Source organism: Hyaena hyaena, unplaced genomic scaffold (genome assembly GCF_003009895.1).
Source record: "Hyaena hyaena isolate Hyena2069 unplaced genomic scaffold, ASM300989v1 scaffold_390, whole genome shotgun sequence".
In the NCBI taxonomy this organism is placed as follows: domain Eukaryota; kingdom Metazoa; phylum Chordata; class Mammalia; order Carnivora; family Hyaenidae; genus Hyaena; species Hyaena hyaena.
This window is the reverse complement of record NW_024081018.1, coordinates 404,711-417,610: the sequence shown is the minus strand read 5'-3', so window position 1 is coordinate 417,610 and position 12,900 is coordinate 404,711. Positions and strand designations below refer to the sequence as shown.

The window sequence follows — 12,900 nt, the reverse complement described above, 5'->3', positions numbered from 1 at the left end:
TCAGTCAGCCTCAGTCTACGGGCCTACCCCTTTAAGCGAATGATGGACAGTTATTTCAGCCTATCAGCTTCCTCATCAACATCCAATCAGATTTAAACTTCTCGCAGCCGCCCAAGGAGTTGGAAGAAGAGATCGAAAAAGGGAGCGCTTTCTCTCTCGCGAGAGCGCTGTAAGCTGGCCTCTCAGAAAAAACGCTAGAACAGATGGCCCGACTTCCCAAATAGTGAGTTAAAGGACGGAGTCACAAACCAATGAAAGGAATGAGGAGGTGGGATCGCTGCTTTTACCGCGCTAGAAGTACCGTTACAGGGCAGACTTTTTGTCCAATCAACGCCTCCAGACTTTGGGTCAGGTGACCCTAGAGTGCGAGAGGCGGAGCTACGGCCTGGCGCGAGGAACCGTTAAGATGGACAACGAATATAACCAATGAGGTGCTCCGACTAGGGCGTTGGGAACCCAATAACAGTGGTTGGGCGGGCGCCTTTCCGGAGCGCGGGGAGATGTAAAGACAGACAAATCCTTTTTCCAATGAGACTGTGGAAGAGAGGAGCTAATTGACCAATGAGGACTGTGGGGCGGGAGCCTTTGCCGCGGCGGAGTCCAAGATGGCGGCGTGCGGTTCCGCTGTGTGAAACGAGCGCGGGGCGGCGGGTTAATCATCTCCGCGGAGACGACCTCCGACGACCCGCAACAATGAAGGGAAAAGAGCGCTCCCCAGTCAAGCCCAAACGCTCCCGTGGTGGTGAGGACTCGACTTCCCGCGGGGAGCGGAGCAAGAAGTTAGGGGGCTCTGGTGGCAGCAATGGGAGTAGCAGCGGAAAGACCGACAGCGGCGGCGGTTCGCGGCGCAGTCTTCATCTGGACAAGTCCAGCAGCCGAGGTGGCAGCCGCGAGTATGACACTGGCGGGGGCAGCTCCAGTAGCCGCTTGCATAGTTACAGCTCCCCAAGCACCAAAAATTCCTCGGGCGGGGGCGAGTCGCGCAGCAGCTCCCGGGGTGGAGGCGGGGAGTCACGTTCCTCTGGGGCCGCCTCCTCAGCTCCTGGCGGCGGGGATGGCGGGGAGTACAAGACGCTCAAGATAAGCGAGTTGGGGTCCCAGCTGAGTGACGAAGCGGTGGAGGACGGACTGTTTCACGAGTTCAAACGCTTCGGTGATGTAAGTGTCAAAATCAGTCATCTCTCGGGTTCTGGCAGCGGGGATGAGCGAGTAGCCTTTGTGAACTTCCGGCGGCCAGAGGACGCGCGGGCGGCCAAGCATGCCAGAGGCCGCCTGGTGCTCTATGACCGGCCGCTGAAGATAGAAGCTGTGTATGTGAGCCGGCGCCGCAGCCGCTCCCCTTTAGACAAAGATGCGTATCCTCCGTCCGCCAGCGTGGTCGGGGCCTCGGTAGGTGGTCACCGGCACCCCACTGGAGGAGGTGGAGGCCAGAGATCCCTTTCCCCTGGGGGCGCAGCCCTGGGATACAGAGACTACCGGCTGCAGCAGTTGGCTCTTGGCCGCCTGCCCCCTCCACCTCCGCCGCCCTTGCCCCGTGAGCTGGAGAGAGAGCGAGACTACCCGTTCTATGAGAGAGTGCGCCCAGCTTACAGTCTTGAGCCAAGGGTGGGAGCCGGAGCAGGTGCTGCTCCTTTCCGAGAGGTGGATGAGATCTCGCCCGAGGACGATCAGCGAGCTAACCGGACGCTTTTCTTGGGCAACCTAGACATCACTGTGACAGAGAGCGATCTCAGGAGGGCTTTTGACCGTTTTGGAGTTATTACAGAAGTAGACATCAAGAGGCCTTCTCGGGGCCAGACCAGTACCTATGGTTTTCTCAAGTTTGAGAACCTAGACATGTCTCACCGGGCCAAACTGGCAATGTCTGGCAAAATCATAATTCGGAATCCTATTAAAATTGGTTATGGTAAGGCTACACCCACCACCCGCCTCTGGGTAGGTGGTCTGGGACCTTGGGTGCCTCTTGCTGCCCTGGCTCGAGAGTTTGACCGGTTTGGCACCATACGCACTATAGACTACCGCAAGGGTGATAGTTGGGCATATATCCAGTACGAAAGCCTGGATGCAGCGCATGCTGCCTGGACCCACATGCGTGGCTTCCCACTTGGTGGCCCAGATCGGCGCCTTAGAGTAGACTTTGCAGACACCGAACATCGTTACCAGCAGCAATATCTGCAGCCTCTGCCCTTAACTCATTATGAATTGGTGACAGATGCTTTTGGACATCGGGCACCTGACCCTTTGAGGGGTGCCCGGGATAGGACGCCACCCTTGCTGTACAGAGATCGCGATAGAGACCTTTATCCTGACTCTGATTGGGTGCCACCGCCACCCCCAGTCCGAGAACGCAGCACTCGGACTGCAGCTACTGCTGTGCCTGCTTATGAGCCACTGGATAGCCTGGATCGCAGGCGAGACGGCTGGTCCTTGGACCGGGACAGAGGGGATCGAGACCTGCCCAGCAGCAGAGACCAGCCTAGGAAGCGAAGGCCTCCTGAGGACAGTGGGGGCCGGCACCTGGACAGGTCTCCCGAGAGCGACCGGCCGCGAAAACGTCACTGTGCTCCTTCTCCGGACCGCAGTCCAGAATTGAGCAGTAGCCGGGATCGCTACAACAGTGACAATGATCGATCTTCCCGTCTTCTTCTCTTGGAAAGGCCCTCTCCAGTCAGAGACAGACGAGGTAGTTTGGAGAAGAGCCAGGGTGACAAGCGAGACCGTAAAAACTCTGCATCAGCTGAACGGGATAGGAAGCACCGGACAGCTGCTCCCCCAGAGGGCAAAAGCCCTTTGAAAAAAGAAGACCGGTCTGATGGGAGCGCACCCAGCACCAGCACTGCTTCCTCGAAGCTGAAGTCCCCTTCCCAGAAACAGGATGGTGGGACAGCCCCTGCAGCTGCAGCCTCTCCCAAACTCTGTTTGGCCTGGCAGGGCATGCTTCTGTTGAAGAACAGCAACTTTCCTTCCAACATGCATCTGTTGCAGGGTGACCTCCAAGTGGCTAGCAGTCTTCTCGTGGAGGGCTCAACTGGAGGCAGAGTAGCCCAGCTCAAGATCACTCAGCGTCTTCGTTTGGACCAGCCCAAGTTGGATGAAGTAACTCGACGCATCAAAGTGGCAGGGCCCAATGGCTATGCCATCCTTCTGGCGGTGCCTGGAAATTCCGACAGCAGGTCCTCCTCTTCCTCAGCCACATCAGACACTGCCACCTCTACTCAGAGGCCACTTAGGAACCTTGTGTCCTATTTAAAGCAAAAGCAGGCCGCTGGGGTGATAAGCCTTCCTGTGGGGGGCAACAAAGACAAGGAAAACACCGGGGTCCTTCACGCTTTTCCACCCTGTGAGTTCTCCCAGCAGTTCCTGGATCCCCCTGCCAAGGCACTGGCCAAATCTGAAGAAGATTACCTGGTCATGATCATTGTCCGTGGTGCGTCCTAAAGTCCATGTGTAACCTGTATTTACTACTTTGACATGGTTCTTGTTTTGTGATGTATAATGGGATACAACATCAGATGAAATTTTCTTTTGAATTAGTTGTTTAGTTGTAGCTTTTCTCTTTTTTATATTTTTATAAGCCTTTAAAATAGAAGTCAGGACAGTTTAGCTATTATTTTAAGTGAAAGGGATGCCCTGAAGGTAGCAGGCAGATTTGCTTTAATTAGGAGTTCCCACTCTTAAGGAGTAACTTTTTTTCTCTTTTTCTTCATTCTTTTTTCTCTTTTAACCTTGAGCTTAAAAAAAAATCCTCAGAGTTACAAACCCCAAATTTTGAAAAGTTGGGATTTGGAGAAGAGCCCACTGACTATATAAAGATGATAATATATACCTAAAAATGACTTGATTGGTATTTAGGTTAATAATTCCCATACCAGAAATGTTATTTGTGTTGCTGAAATTTGATCAGGAGTCTTAAAAGTACAAACTGGTAAATTGTATAGCAGTGTAATTATTTTAATCAGGTCTTTGAGTATTTCTCTTAAAATACATGGTTCATTCCCCGAGTGTCTGCTCTAACACATTTTTATCATTAGTTAAGTTCTGTATCCCGTATATGCACTTTTGGTTTGTAGCTGTAACTGTTCAGTAAAAATTGAGGAGTAGGTTACAAACCATATATGTCTTATGCTAGAATGCAAGAAGTGAGTAGGTGTTTTTAAAATCAGAATTCTTTGGTTAGTTACTGGTGTGTGGTGGCGTTTTTACTGACATTCAGAGAGGCATAGCAGGTACAGTTCTAATTTAATTGTGCATATTTCAAAACTTAAGTGTTTTTTCATCAAAGAGGAGTTTTTGTTTTTGTATCCATGCAAATTTCTGATTTCAATAATAGAAAGAAGAGTTGTCTGCAGGCTCATAAGTCAGCTTTTGTTTTAGTGGGCATTAATTAGCCATATCTGGATTGCAGAAATTTTTTAAGTCATCGTGAAATGCCTTTGACCTGCTCTTTTTAAATTTTGCCTGTATTTTTATTTTCACTTCTAAACAGTAGCGATGGCATTATATTACTGAAAATGTTTTGGATATCTTTTTCCACTGGTGTCCCAACTACAGAGAACTAAAATGTCAGTGTAGGAAAACTTTTTTTTATCATTGTTTTATTTCCCAGATACCTGGAATTAATACAAAATAATTTAACCCGACCTCACAGGTTTTTTTTTTGTTTTTTTTTTTTTGCCCCCCAAAGCTGAAGGTTATATTGCTTTCTGGTTCTTAAACAAGGGCTTTTGCTGCATAATAGTAATGGATGATTTTCTTTCTTTTTTTTTTTTTTTTTGTCTTGTTTCTTTCATCTATCTCTGTCCTCACCCCTAGTTTCTCAGTTCATTATAAGTATATTTTCTCCCTTGATTTAAATGTTGAGGACTTTAGCTAAGGCCCTTGATATTTAATTATGATTAGAAACTCTAGGATCTTTTGGATCATGGTCATGTTTCTATTCTGTGAAAAGTGACTTATAGAAAGCCTGGCAGAACCCAACTGTTTTCTTTCTGTTATCAGAGCTGGTAGTTTTGAAATAGCACCAATAATAACCCAGGGAAATGTCATGTAATTTGTTTATTTTCCGTTATGACAGGTGTCTAATGCATGTCAGCATGAAATCCTCATCACTGCTGTGTCATCCTTTTTGGTTTTCACTATGCATTTATAAACTTTCTTTTTAAGTTTGGAGGTTTTTGTAGGGTTTTGTTATTTTTAAACTGGAAAAACTAGCCATTTTGATAGAAGGAAGGTACTAGGCTGTGAGCACAAAGGTCCTTGGTGTGCTTGTAGGGAAAATACCTGAGATCCTACAAGTTAAGACCTAGTGCTTTTTGCTTTTAAAAACCTGTGCTTGGCACACGAATATGGAGAAGACACTGTTCCGAAAGTAACGTGAGTTTGCAGTCCACATACATGGGGTCAAAGTACAGTTTGGCTAGATCCATTTTTCCAGTTTAAATAATCTCACTAACCATTAACTTTTGAATATCTTTTGATAAGAAGGCTGGACAAATTATTTTGCTCTTTTAGAGAGTGAAGTCCACGACATCTAATTTTACTCTAATCCGAAGTGTGTTTCTTTTTCCCTTTTTCTTTTTTTCTTTCTTCCCTTTTTTTTTTTCTAAGTTGATGTGACAACCAGCCGAAGAGTACTGTGGTTTTTGCTCCATGTTTGTTTGAATCTTTATCTGACATGGTGGCTTTTGTTAGATCTGGGCAATTTGTGCTTCAGTGTTTTTGAAACAATGGCTTGATACCATTTCTAAATGTATGTATTAGAAATAACTAATTATGTTTAGTTTGGTGCTTACCTACAGAATGCCATTGTTCAGATGAAACTCTTTAATTTGTGTTGCCCATTCTGTTGCATAGGTTCCTAATATTGTTAAACTATCTATTTAAGCCTTCAGTATGGAATGAAAAGCAAGAGTCTAAAGTTGTTTGTTTCTAATTCTCATTAGCCAGAATTTCATAATCTCAATATTGGATGTTCTTTATAACAACCACTTGTTTCTTTTACTTTAAAAAAAAATACTTGTTTGGTTGATTTTTCTGGAACTCAGCTCAAATGAATGCAAAGAAAATTTCTTCAGTATATTATTTAATGACTTATTAAGTATTACTGGTGAAAAACATCAAGCTAATTAAGACTTGAGATCCACAACTTCAAAGTTTATGGAAAATTAAGCAAACATTCAGCTCCTGGCCAATTTTTTAATGTTACTTTGTTGTAACTGGGATTCCTATTAAGTGTTTTCCACGCAAAAATTTAAATTACTGGTATAACATGTATGTATACATTGACTCTGTAGATAAGAGTTTTCCCTTTAAGGATTACATCTTAAAATGTCCATCCTCTGGCCAGTATAAGCTTTTGTCACATTTTGAAGGTCACATACTCTGGCCCTTAACTCAGCTTACTTGAGGTACAGTAAGAAAAATAAGGTGTGTGTTTGTTGCTTTCAGAGTCAAACACTGTTTGGATTTATTTTAAAATGTTACGAGCAGGTTTTCACCGACCATATTTGTTTTGTGTTTTAAAATTTGAAATCCACTTTCTTTAGACTGTGAAACTGCTCATTATGCAGTTGTAGCTGGAACTGCAATTTGGGTCCATACAGGAACCACTCACCAAAATCTCTGTGGTAACCGAATTAGGATCTCCTCTTGAGAAGAGGGCCTTCATGACCTTTTTATGTGAAAAGTTTGGGAGAGAATTTCGGAACTTTTTTTTCTGTCTCTGCCACAGTGTTTGGTTTTGAGAGAGCAGTTAGGTGTGAGGGCAAGAAGAGAAGTGAGGTGGAGTTGGCCCTGTTAGCAGTCTGGTGTCCCTAAAGGGAGACAATGATTTCAGGTAACCACAGTGAACTGTCTAGCTATTTTAAATAAGAAGGTTTATACGTTTGGTTGGAACAGAGTTGAAAAGTAAAATTCCTAAATTGTTCTTTCGGTATTTAGCAATGGTCTCTATGAGTGTTTTCTTAAAATAACAGCTGCTGTCTTTGGTAACCCAGAGGAAGGTGGATTTTTAAATGGCTTTGTATCTTGACCCCTTTCTACAGCAACAGAGTAGTTCTGTATTGTTCATATAAACTACAGAACAAAAACGGAGGGGGTAAAAGTTTGACTCCACCTTTTTTTCAGTTTCATTTTTTTACGTTCTATTTAGAATATATTGATCCTAAATTGATGGTAAACTTCCTGTCTTTCTGAATTTGTTTGACATGTTTTACTCAGTTACATGAGTATAAAGGGTATCTTCAGTCCTATAATCTTCGCTCAGTGGCAGTCTTTAAAAAAGTCCACCCTGTTGTTCTACTTGTTACGTGTCTCTTCATACGGTAAATTCATTCAAGGTGTGTGCCAGTGGGTATTATTGGTGCTTTTTGAAGTCAAGCTGGATTATCCAGGAAGGTCTTGTTAATGTTGTGTTCATCTATAATGGCATAGGGGAAATATATATATTTTTAATATTATAAACGTTTGTACTGAATAACCTTTCTTTCCCCCCGCAAGCAAAACTGGTGAACTGCGGATTGAAGATATGGAATTCAAAGCTCTAATGGACCTTTTTGAAGAGAAGTTATGGCTTATGTGGAGTTTACATGGGCCTCTTGATGGAAGAAAGCTAATCTGTTTAGTATTTGTGCATTTTACTAAAATGGCAGCTTAAAGTTGTGTATCTGCTATTGTGATGCCAATGCCGGTGTTTTAAGTGGAAAAAAATGACCTCTTGCTTTGTGCTGTGTACACAAGATTTCTGGAAAAGTAAAGAAAAACCCTTTTTATGGCTCACACAGCTTAAAAGTAGCTGTCACTCAAACGTGCGCTCACAGTTGAGCTGCTTTTGTTTTATTCTAAATAAATTGTTTCTTTTGAGGAAAATGTTTTTCTGCCTGGAAGTGAATTGACGGCAAACCTTTGACCCCTTTGTTTGCAGCTGAGGGGGTACTTGCTGCTGCTCAGATCGCGTGTGTCTTGAGCCAGAAGCAGGGAGACCATCGTTTTGACTACCGCGGTGTGTCAATTCTGAAGGATCACTAGTGTTACCGTGACCCCCTTTGTGTGCAGTGAAGGGGATCATTTGCTTCTCAGTCCTCAACTTGATGAGGAATGGTGCTGTTGGCTGGCACGCAAGAAGCCGGGGCAAGCACCGTAAGCCTCACCGCAGTGCACGAGTCGGGGGCTTTGCTGGTTTGAAGAGCCGGAGTTGCTGAAATTTAAGTTTTGATTTATTTTGTCCACCCATCACGTTTGGCCTTAGTTTCATTTTTAATTTGAAGAAAAGTTTGAGATTGCTTTATCTTGCACTTAACATTTGCACCAAATTGCCAAAAGAAGGAGAAATGCTCCGTTTGCGTTCTAAATGTTAATGATGATGTTAATAAAGCCTTTCCTGACACATTTGAGGAGCTCCTGCGTCTCCAGGGGCTTCTTACCAGAGTTATGCAGTGATGGGTTTAGTTCTGAATGGATGAAGAGTTCCTGAGAGCTAGCGTGTGTAATTAGAACCGGTTACTCGGTATCTGTGCCTTATTTGACCTGTGGTTCCACATGCCTTGGATGTGCATGCACCGTGACGGTTTCATAGGTACGAACGCACACTCGGGCCCGGTCACCTCGGTTGGTAGTACAGAGTGTGAGGAAAAAATGGAGGCATCCTTAACGAGGAAAAGGTGTTTGCCTTTAGTTCCTGCGTTATCCTGTACAGGGGCTCCTGAGCTTTGGAAGCTGTTCCCAGCACAGGAGAACAACTCCCCTGTTTGCAGCAGGAGACTTCGGTGCACAGGGACAACGCTGGAGTTCAAGAGGAAGCCAGCAGTGCTGCACCGTGGGCCTCAGACGCCATTGTCGTTTGCCAGTTTTAAACGTAACTAGTTGCAGACGAAGACCACCTTGAAATGCAGGCTTGTTGGGCTTGTTTTGAATTTTAACCTCGGATGGAAGAGCCCTAGTGCTGTCTGTCTCCATGCGGGATGATGCTTACTTAGGCAACAGGTGATTATCAACAAAGGATGCCACGGCTATACTCTGCAAGGTGGTGGTCCGGTGGCAAACAGCTGTGTAAACCCTTGTAAACAGGTAAGAGGGCTTCTAGAGGTCAAAAATGCATTTGATTAATAGGGTGAGGGCTTTGGCTGGTTGGGGTATTGTTTCTCTGATTGCAAGTCTTTAGGCGCTCTGCTGCCTTTACTAGCTCTCTCCTTTCACCCAAGTGTTGTGTTTGCAAAATCCCAGGCTGGAGCTTTTGTGCTACTTGGGGTGTGTGTGTGTGTGTGTGTGTGTGTGTGTGTGTGTGTATTTTTAAATTTACATTTGAAAAAAGTTTTTAATGTGGGAACCAAAATATTAAAATCCTGGTTATGGATTTGGGATTTACAGCCTTGATGTCCTTTAAAGTTTTGACATTTGACATTTTCCATTAACCACGGCCTTCACCCCTTGTGGAGATTTCATGGTACTGGAAGAACTTAACTGCTAAAAAAGGTTGCCATTCCAGATGCTGATTCTGAACCTCCAGGTCAGTGGAAGTGTATCTATAGCACGAAAAGTACCATCAGACTGGAATGATGATATTTTAGACAAAATGGTTAGTTTTTTCCTTGTCTTACAAAGAGATTAAATTATAAAATTAGCTACAATTTGTGGGAAGTAAATAGGCAATGTTACGAGAAATCCAGCTTTTGTCTGCTCTTTCCATTTTCGTTGTCCGTTTAGTCCTACCAGCCTTCTGAGCTCTTCCAGTCCCTCACGCCCCCAACATTAATTAAGCATCAGGCTTTGGCAACTTAACACAAGCACGACTTTTTTTAATGTATAATTCAACCAGGTTTCCTTTATCTTAAGTGGTGTTGAAATTTTGAATAGGATTTTTCTTTTTCACAAAATTCTCGTTTTTCTTCTCTTTCCAAAGGGGAAGAGTGAAGCAGAGTGGGTGTTTGTTTTTGTTTTTCAGTTTCTCAGTGTGTCATTTACAACATCTGCTTATGAGTTGGCTGTCCTCTAAAGCTTTGCTAAGCAATCCCGCCTACATTTCTTCAGATGTTTTATACCTGTCGGAAATGTCAATTTCCAGTGTATTTCCTTTCTTTGGCTAGTCCACACTGAAACCCCATTAAGTAGTTTTCCAACTAGCAAACAAGTACTTTAAATCACTGTTAAGATATAAGAAAGATTATGTTAAACTCTTATTTCTACATGTTTGGTTATCTTTCTAAGATCTTGGGTTTCATCTCAAGAACAAGAAGAAAAGTTATGAATAGAACATTTGTTTATTTGTATATGAGATCATATCATGCAAAATGGAAAGGCACACAGCATGACAGTCTTTTGAAACAACTCGTGAAATCATTTTGTTTCTAGCTGCACCGTGAACGAAAAATTATTAATTGAGTTGAGTGTTAGATCTAGAGTTCTGGTTTTATAAATCGAGCCCTGCCCTTTTGAATAATTTGTGTGGTTTCCCAGTGTCTTTCATATGGTCTAAATTTAGGATTCTACTATAAAGGAAATAATTCCAGTAACATCTTTGAATTGACTTGTGCCTGTTTTGAAAAGTCTGGCTCTATTAGAATTGAAAATAGGGAGTACTCTGTCTTTAGTAATACAACTTAGGTTTTATAAATTGCCACTTCTGTAGCTTGAGTCACATTATTGTTTACAGGCTGTTTATCTGAGGCAGTGAATTTAGTACTTATGGCCCGTGGCAGCATCTATTTTTCTTTTTACAATTGGATATCTGATTATGGCTTATCTGACCACTATCTCCATCTCCCTCCCATTCCAGTTTCCTCTCCTTAAGCAATTTGTTGTATGACAGAATTCCTTCAGACCTCAGACAAGATTGTCCTTCCAGCCAAGAAAAAATTTTGACCTTGAGGTCAAATTACTTAACATGATTCTTCTACTCAAATGCTTTAACATTAAGCATTCAGGTAGAGTTTCTGTATAATTATTTGAATGCTGACCGCATGTTAACAAGTAAAGTGCTGAGCATATAGATGAAAGTATATAGTCTCTACCTGTGTTAGCTTATACTGTAATTACAAGATAAAGACAAGTAAGTGGTTAAATATCATGGGAAAAGTTCACTGTTTAAGACAGTTACAGAAGAGATGTCACAGGCCAGTATTTGATTAATTGCCAATGAATTTTTACAGGAGATACAGGTCTATGCATGAGTATATGAACAGGTTACTTTGAGCTGGGATCGTTTACAAAATGGTTTTGTTAGTTGAAGAAGGATGTGGAATGATGAGGGAGGTAGGGATTGAGATGTCAGGCAGACAAGCATGGATAATAACAGCTTGTTGATCACTGGAAAAGTTGAGTAGGCTGAAGCCTGGGCAACTTGTAAAAATGGTTGGAACAACAGAAATAGGGAATCTTGAAAGGCAGGGCAGTTTGAGCAAGGTGAGAAGTGAAGATGCATAATCAGTTTGAGGCATGTTTATAGAAAGCGACGGTACTAATAATAGCAGTCATTTATTAAATGGCAGCTTTAAGCCAAGCGTTCTGCCAGGTACACATTGTCTCACGTAAGTCTCCCTACAGACCATACTCTGACACCTAGTAATTGATGGAGCCAGGGCTCCAGCCAGGCCTTTGTCCCAGTGAGGGTTCTTGGTCGTAAGGCCGTACTGCCTTACCTGCCTCACTACTTTTTTCTAGAGGCTGAGATGAGATAAAGCTGCAAACTTGAGAACATGTCTGGGCAGTGGGTTTCAGACTGTAGAGTGTATCAATGTTTGTGGTTCTTGGAAAACAAGCAGGCCCTTGGCTCCAACCCCAGGCATTGTGGGATTTGTTAGGGCTGACATGGCCCAGGAGGCTTTGTTCCTCTACTGGGTTCCCAGGTAATTCCAATGTAGTCTGTGGTCATTGGCCACATGTTGAGCATCACTGGCCCACAGAGAGTAGAGTGCTGTCGTATAAACATGGAGTGATGTCGTATGTAAGGCATAGGAAGGGGAGATGGTGTGGAAAAGAATCCCAACTGGAAGAGCCAGAATAATGTTTGCTCTCTGAGGCTGAGAGGAGAAATTTGCAGAAGATAAATTCAAAGCTGTTACAGAGACAAGCAGAATGAAACTGCAAATGCCACGGAATTTATCACTTAAAATTGTCACTTAAGTCACAGCTTTATAGTCATGTAATTATTTCTCTAAGGAATTCAATCCAGCTTAGTATATAATTTTGCCTCATAACAGTCTGTGAGAAGGGCCAGTGTTCAGTTCATGAAATGCTAAAGGCATACCACAAAAGTTTTGTGAGTTGGCTTTTGGTTACAGAGCCAGGAAACTGATTGGGATATTCTTGAGTTTTCAGATGTTAATCTAAAAATAATGTGACTGTAGTCTGTCTGAAATTAAAATCGAAAGTGATTCTAGGATTATGAATATATAGGTGCATGTACATGTGCACGTTGCTTTCCATGAATGAACCAGCACCTGTATAACTTGGTTAGGAGACAGAATGGAATTCTAAATAAAGTTGAATGTATCTTTGATTTCTAAGTGGTTGAAAGATTTCCCATTTTGGATTTTCTAAACTGGGTTTGTCTTCAATTAGTATAGCCAGTTCTTCAAATATTTACTTATCTGTTAGGTACCAGGAATTATTCTAGATCTTGGGAGTATATTGGTAAAGAAAACAAATGTTTCTCATGGAGCTGACATTCTGATGGAAGAAGGGAGCTAGTGAACTGTGAGTCAGGGCCAGTTGCCAAGGACAAATGCTGAATGTAGTAGAAAGCCATAGAAAGTTTCAAGGAGGCAGTGATGCGACTTGATCAGGATTTGACCACCAGTTTCAGGAAAGTAACACAAATATCCCTCAACTAATCCCAAGATCTTGAATAATACCTGGTATATATATAATAGGTACCCAAATATTTGAAGAATTAGCTAGCTACACTAA

At 43.1% G+C, this 12,900-nt stretch overlaps 1 protein-coding gene across 1 annotated transcript; it reads left to right on the top strand.

Moving 5' to 3' along the window:
• Nucleotides 1-561: 561 nt before the first annotated feature.
• On the top strand, nucleotides 562-7,870 carry RBM15 (RNA binding motif protein 15). Its single transcript, XM_039251113.1, has 2 exons — nucleotides 562-3,427; nucleotides 7,498-7,870. Exons 1-2 carry the CDS (start codon nucleotides 562-564, stop codon nucleotides 7,542-7,544), a joined length of 2,913 nt encoding a protein of 970 aa, XP_039107044.1. The 3' UTR covers nucleotides 7,545-7,870.
• The last annotated feature ends 5,030 nt before the right edge of the window (nucleotides 7,871-12,900 follow it).

Excerpts from the sequence above, each read along its gene's own strand:
- RBM15 (XM_039251113.1), top strand. The coding sequence starts at position 562 with ATGAGGACTGTGGGGCGGGAGCCTTTGCCGCGGCGGAGTCCAAGATGG. Across the intron at positions 3,428-7,497 it reads GGTCATGATCATTGTCCGTG|CAAAACTGGTGAACTGCGGA; the intron begins GTGCGTCCTAAA and ends TCCCCCCGCAAG.